Source organism: Mya arenaria, chromosome 4 (assembly GCF_026914265.1).
Source record: "Mya arenaria isolate MELC-2E11 chromosome 4, ASM2691426v1".
NCBI classification, from domain to species: domain Eukaryota; kingdom Metazoa; phylum Mollusca; class Bivalvia; order Myida; family Myidae; genus Mya; species Mya arenaria.
Genome location: NC_069125.1, coordinates 77,031,226 through 77,038,740, shown reverse-complemented (window position 1 = coordinate 77,038,740; position 7,515 = coordinate 77,031,226). Strand labels below are relative to the sequence as shown.

Here is a 7,515-nt window from a genome sequence, read left to right as displayed (position 1 = left end):
CAGACTTATGGCAAAATTATAGTACTAACACACCTTGCCCTTTTAATTCGGCATGCTTTAAGTGAATAACATAGGTGTTGTGCTCAGCAGGAAGGAGAGCTTTGTCACGTATGCCATTGGGTCTCCAATTAAACTAATAAATAAATTCTCTTCGGCAGTTCACTCGGAATATATCTACTATATTTTAGTTTCTGCAACCAAATGACCACTCTTAAAGCATAGGAATCACATATAAATATAGCGGTTCATTTTTGATATGTGGACTTCTAAGCTCAGTTCATTAAGGTTCTTTTAATGAGATGAGGAAACGTGCGATTGATTTGTATGGTGTGTTTCACATGTGTCTAGATCACTGCCACAAAACGTAGACGTTAGTTTCCGCATAACTGGTTAGGAGGTTCAAAAGCTTGGATCTTCAGACTTAACGGGTCTTGGTGTGTTTTCTTTCGCCTTTGTGAAAGATTCAAGATGTTGATGTTAAGTTTAATTTCCAAACACTTTAATTAATTATATTTCTCATCATAAGGGATCTTCAGGGGAAACACAACAATAACATGATTTTAATATATTCTATTAATGCAAACCAAAACCACTATTGCTAACTGATGATTACCAGCGGCACTCAATGGCACGATTAAAGCTCCTATATACATAGAGGATATTACATTCCTGGTCATCAAATGCTGATATCATTTAACAAGTTTTCTGAAATGGATTAAAAACAAGTCTCGGCGAACTAAATGTATTTAACAAATGTGGCCAATTGGTTTAAAAAATAAGAAGAACATATTTACTTATGAAGTTTATAGAACCATTCATTTTAAGCCAGACGAATAATGAAACAAACTGCTCGTTTTATTGCTTCTTATTAACCTGATAGGGAAATTTATTTGCATGCTGACGATCTTCGCTGCTATGTTAACACAATTCGATATAACTGTAAAGTGTGCTGACAGAGTTAAATAACACCTGATATATAGTCGAATCCTTCTGCCGATCTAAAATATGTTTCCTTTTTTTCTTCATTAATTTTATTACTTTCAAATCTTTGCATTTGTTCCAATTAATACCACAGCTTATATGCTTTTAAAATGATTTTTTTTTATAATATGTCATATAGCTATATAGTTTTATTCTTCTCATTTCATTTAAACGTTACAACAATTAAAAAAAAAAGAATATATCTCCAAATACGTGAGAATTTTTGGTGTAGCACATTTGACTTTAATTACATACACACTTAAAACTATATTAATCGCTTTAATATGTTACATGTGTCTGCCATTAAACCACTGTCACCCCATGTAGTACCATGCATATTCACAAATAAATGTACAGCAATGACTGTATGCCAACAAAAACGAAATACATAAAACTGTTAGGCAATTGATAATCAGGAAGAGGAACTAATTCCGCTCTCTATGTCGCAGCTATTCCTATGCTTCGGAAGGCACAGATTGTCAGTGAGCAAAAGGCTGGCTTCACATACTTGATCATCTTTTTCATCATTTGTTTTATCACCGTCTTCACTGTCTTTTATGGCAGAGTTCTTGTAATCCTTCACCTTTTGCTGTTTCACTGCACTTTGATCTGACTGAGTAATTCCATTCCCCCGATTGTCATATATATCGTACAATTCATCATCCTCATAGGCAGAATCCCTACTGGTATTTTTCAAAAGAATATATCCTTCGTGTTTGGATGTCAAACTATGACGTTTGTTTGAAGTGTTTTGCGCATCTAAAAAAGGTCGCGTGAGTTCCACTAAACTGTTCGACTTTTGTTTATGAGTCACTCCATCAAATATGCCGGAATTTCTCCACAGAAATGACAAATGAGACGTTTTCCTCCACTCGTTAATATGTTTATCTTTTTCCTTTTTGGCAATGGCTTTTTGTATGTTATAGAAATGTGATGAAGGTAACTGAAAATCTGTTTGCGATGACGTTGTCACCCTTGCTACTTTATTTTCTGTTATTCTTGGTTCTGGTTTATTAATATTCGCAAAACATTTTGATTTTAACCCTATTTCCTTGCTTCTTTCGGCTTCAAATAGTTTTCTTACTCCGTTTTCCGAAACTTTTGAATTAGCATCTTCATGTAATGTTTCAAGATCTGCGTGTATTTCTTTTTCACAAGTTTCAACTGTTTGTGACTCTACAGATCGCCCTAGGTTTCGGACTGATTGCAGAGCATAGCCAGAGTTCCTCGTGTGGTTACACAGTCTTTGTGCACACTTATTAACGGCTCCTTTTCCTGTCAAACTTTTAACACTTCCTCGTCCTTTCCGCCTTAAAACTTTCTGTGTATCTAACTTTGTACTGAGGTATACGTTACCTTCTTTAGTGTGTAAAATTATATCTGGACTGGATTCGCTTTCATCGTCCTCCGGGGTGATATGAGGAGGCACAACGCGTGATCGTTTTATTGGCACCAAATTATAACTCCCTCCGTGTTGCCTTTCAAATGACCGATTCTTTGGCAGAAGCAGTGATCTTCGAGGGGATGTCCCTTCGGCAGATTTAACATATCGTAAAATTTGCTTTTCCTCAGATGTAAGATGTATCTTTCTCATTGTTAAATCTGAGTCATCCGACGCCTGATTTGAGCTCGTTGATGGTTCCCCGGAAGTGCTGGGTTCATAAACAAGCTGATCACAACTTCCTCTTTTAGAATGAGAACGCCTTCCATTAGGTTGTCTATTGTTGGCTGTAGATGATCGTCCAACTCCACTGCTAGGCAAGTGTCGAGAATAACTCGATTCCTCTATACGTTTGCACAGTTTTACACAATCACGTTTAAATTGTCGTGTAAAGAATGCATACAAAAAAGGATTGGCACAGCTGTTCAAGGGCAGAACAAATATTGTAAGTACTTTGGCTTCATCTAGACTTATTCTTGCGGCTTCCCAGCCAAAGGCTGCAGTAATTGAACAAAATATTATAGGTGCCCAACAGAAGAAATCAGTAAAAACCAGAAGTGCCATCCGCTTCGCCACAATAGTGTCTTTTGAATTCCAAGAATGAGATGCACGAATCGATACAAACATGCATCCATAGCAGACGAGAATAATAAGAAAAGAAGACGCGTTGAATATCATGATGAAACAGACGTAAGCTGAAACGATAATACATTTTTGTTATCTTTAGGCATGAATCAATTTAGATACAAAATTCACAGAACAATTCAATTCTACATTTCAAGTCGAAATACATAACGCGTAAATTAAATGGGCTTGTTACCCACCGAGCGAAACATTATTTTCGGTCTCGAACGGTAAACATATTGCGAATTTTCTGTAGTCGCTGATCTCAAACAAAGGGAGACTTGCAATGCAGGTACATAATATCCAGCCGCAGATCATCACTACACCTGTTAACATAATGACCATTTTGTACGAATGTGTATATACATATATGTGCGATTTTCTAAATTTCATGTGTATTAGCAATGCATTTATAGATGGTATGTTCATCTTATATCGTATTTGTAAACCGAAACGAACAAAGTTATTATTACAGTATTGGTTATATCAATATCACAATGACTAATACTTAATTTATTTTTCAAATGAATAATTAAGATCTTATATCATCATGAAATTTCAGGGTCAATACCGGTAGAAATAATTTTAAAGACTATCCAGTTTAGAGGCACAAGGCTAGGGTTCACAGACATTTGTAGCAACACAACGTTAAAGTACCAAAGATGGATTAAACATACATCAGTACAAATATTAGCTGTACCGTAATGGTATAGTCCGAGAAATAGGGGGTTTTACCACTTAAATACTTACATGCTTGTCCGAGTCGGACCCGTTTTCCAAGCTGCATCGCGTGTGATATGGCATAGAATCTCTCCACGGTGATAACAACCAATGTAAAGACACTGAGCTCGCTTGACAGGACACCCAGGAACCCGGCTACCAGACATCCTGGGCTACTCTGCCATCTTGTCGCGTACTTTTCAAATTCTCCTGTAAAAATAAATAAAGATGATCCGTTAAGTAACCATTTTCTTAACTTGAACACATCATAGATAATATGTGCGTACACTTTGTACAACAGCAAATTAATATATTAGTTTAAAGCTTTATGTAGTAACTTAACAACCAAAATTTCAGTGAAAACTGTTTTAAAACCTTTAAGACCTTTCACAGCTTCTTTATTGAAAAATAAACACATCTGATATTCCAGGTTCTCAATTTCACAGCTTCTTTATTGAAAAGAAACACGTCTGAAATTCCAGGTTCTCAAATTCGATGAGCAGTATTCAATACATTTTGAAGAAAGTTCAATTCGAGGATTTTGTTTAAAAGTTTAGAAAAATGTTTAATCGATTATTTAGCAGTATTTGTTAATACAAAAAGAAATCCATTTTCTCAAAACTACGACCTATCAACTATCTAGTTATATTTTAAACCTTTACCAAGAGTTGATGCATCCACGATGGCAAGAAATCCGAGATACATTCCCATACAAAGGTCCGAGAGAGCCAAGTTGCAAATGAGAAAGCGGGTGACATCTAGTTTAGACTTGCTGAATACAGAGACAAAAAGGACACTCCCATTGCCGAGAACGGCCAGCAGAAACACAATCCACACGCCGCATCGCAGGGACCACCAACCAAACAGGTCGTCACATGGCTGGAACGGGTCTGGAAAAGATAGACGAGTACACGTATATTGTCCTGATAGCTTTATTTCATACACCAACCTTGTTTTCTAACATTTTGAACCAGTATTCTACAGCATACTTCATTGAAACAGTATTAAAAATGCTTGTACGCATTACCCCCGCCCAACCCTTATTAAAAGCTATTTTAGTAAAATAATATCATAACATTGATTTAAAACTATTTGTAAACGTACCTTATTTAATGTCATAAAGCTGCAATTACCTGGTACTGGAGAGCATTCCACAGGTGGTTTGATCTTAATGATCGTTTCTATAGGGTATGACGCCTCCCCGTCAATGGTATCGTTATAGTCATAGTCGTATTCGTCATAATAAATGGAGAAGTTCATCGGCAGATAACTTATATTACCCACTGTAAATGAATGTCAAATCGTCAGTTATGTATATCCATTGGAGTAACATTCAAACAAAGATTCAAACATAATGGTGCCATACAAAAATAGCAAGACAGTAAATTAAGTTTAAATTAATTGCCTAATTATCGGGCCTAAATAACGGCAATATTGCTAACATCTAAAACAAGCGCAATTAGACATGAGTACGTCTAAGCATATTCAAAGCGAATGACAAACACTATGCTAGACTTTATTAATTAAGAGACTAAATTAAAAAAAAAAACAATGTGCTGAAACATCTAATTTCAACAAGAGTTTTAACCATTCTTCAGCATATCGTTAAAGTTAAGGGGTTGAGTTGCGTTTTATACACATGATTGATTGTCTTACTAACTAGGCAAAGCACTGATGTACTATACACAAACACATTATGTTGGTAATCGGTTCACACAATATTTACGTTTGTATCCAATCTTTACGTTTGCATCTCACCCATGAACAAAAGTCTTCGTTTAAATCAACTAAGCTTTTATTTCTCGTTTTTCTCGACGTATAGCAGCTGATGTAATCGTTTAGTAAATTGATTGATACCCACAAGAGCATGGTTTTAGGACTATTTGTAAGAGAAGAAAAGTGAAAACCGTTTTAGATTTCGCAATTGCATTTCACGTTTTATCACTCCATTTCCATCATTTCCAACTTGTACTCTATACGATATTATAAGATATATTATGTTATTCAGGTGTTAAACCCATAGAACATTTAAAGTAAGTTTTACGAAACACAACGTTCGAATATATTGAATAGTTTCATTGCGTTAACAACAATAAACATCGTAATAAAAAAAAGCGTGGAACCTTTCTGGTAAATGTAATTAAAAAAATACAGAAATATCTGCAAATCTCGAATTGTTTTAATGGAATTTTACATAAATTCAACCATGTGAAAAAAATGAATAAATTATGATGTACTTTAAGCTAAAAATTAAAATGGAAGAGTAAATAGCGTTGAAAAATGGTCAGTACAAAACCCTTAATAAAAAGTGGAAATACTAAATTAGCATTAGCATTGAACGACACAGACAGCCAGAGCAGTTTTCGAATTGTGTTAAGTTGTGTAAACCATTGCTGATTATCATTACAGATATTTAAGTAGATGGGACATCGCTGTCGTAGGTGCGATTTATGTGCTCGTGTTTAAAATGTTTGCGTTCGTTTGTGTAAGAGTCCGCCTCGTATTGGTGAGTGTTTGTATGTATGTGTGAGTGTGTGCGTGTACGTGTATACGCGTGCGTGCGCGCGCGCGTGTATATGTGTGTGTGAGCGCGCGCGCGTGTGTGTGCGCGCGCGTGTGTGTGTGTGTGTGGGGGGGGGGGGGGGGCTTACATGTGCGTATGTGTATGCTTAACCATACTAATAGAAAAAAAGCATGTAATAAGTTATTATGCCTAACTTTAAAATGACAATGCAAGTGTTAATTTGTACTCAATGTGAAAACCAATGAGAACAGGTAATAAAAATATAACACGTAATTAAAAAAATAGTTCGTTTAAGTCGTTGTCCTAAATGTGCACACTGAAAAATGTTAAGGTCAGCACCGAACTGTTAAGGTCAGCACTGTCTTTTCTTGACAAAAATAGGAGAATGGGTAATTGAGGTGGCATTTAAGCATTGAAAATAAAAGTTCCCTCTTGGAACATTTTTTTATTAATTTTATGAACCTCTTATCATAGAATAATACTCGTACATCTTTGAAACGTGATGTAGCTGCCGATGAATATATCTGTCTTTGCCTATGCTAATCCGTATTTTCATATTATCACTCCATATCACATACAATGTATATGCTTTTCACTGCAGTTTCAAGCATTTTCACCATCATTTTTAAACCTCATTAATACCACATTTATTTTTCCCATAACATGGGAGTTGTCATGTTGTTCATCCTATGTAATATTCTAAAAATGTACAATAGATATTGCTTTTCATGTTCAGCCAAACAGAATGTCAAATGTGTATTTACGCTAGAGTATTCAAAAATGTAATGGAAAGACAAGAGACAACATTCCTTAAAAAGTTCAGCACTCGAGGGGGAAGGGGTGTGATTTTTCATTTATGTTGTATGGATCTTTTTGGAGATTAGAGCTTTGTCATTCATCAATTTGTCGACGGAAAAGACTGTCACTTTCAGTATATCAGGTCGAATGCTACGCTTGACACTTTCCCAAGATACTTCAACTTAATACATTGATATCTAAAAGATGATTGTAGCATAGCGTATAACATACATGAACTCAAGGATTGAAATCTATGTTATTACAGAGGCAGTGAATGATTTAACATTAAAGTCTTGAGTCGGAGAGCTACTGCCATTGCATTTTAAAGTTGCCATTTCTTTTCTCACCATACATATTAACTATCTATAAACTTTTACTTATGTCTGGTCAATTTCCAATTTGCAAGTTACTGGGCGTTTTCAGTCAT

General features: G+C 35.5%; 1 protein-coding gene across 2 annotated transcripts in view; it reads right to left on the bottom strand.

Annotated features, from left to right (window-relative positions):
* Positions 1–564: 564 nt before the first annotated feature.
* LOC128232885 (leucine-rich repeat-containing G-protein coupled receptor 5A-like) overlaps positions 565–7,515 on the bottom strand; it is a 57,254-nt gene continuing 50,303 nt past the window's right edge. For both annotated transcript variants that reach the window (XM_052946668.1, XM_052946669.1), the window contains 5 exons: positions 4,900–5,049; positions 4,429–4,656; positions 3,797–3,976; positions 3,247–3,372; positions 565–3,117 (listed from right to left, as the gene is read on the bottom strand). In XM_052946668.1, the coding sequence (XP_052802628.1) occupies positions 1,394–3,117; positions 3,247–3,372; positions 3,797–3,976; positions 4,429–4,656; positions 4,900–5,049 (2,408 nt within the window). In that variant the 3' untranslated portion in view covers positions 565–1,393. The remainder of the gene's footprint in view (positions 3,118–3,246; positions 3,373–3,796; positions 3,977–4,428; positions 4,657–4,899; positions 5,050–7,515) is intronic.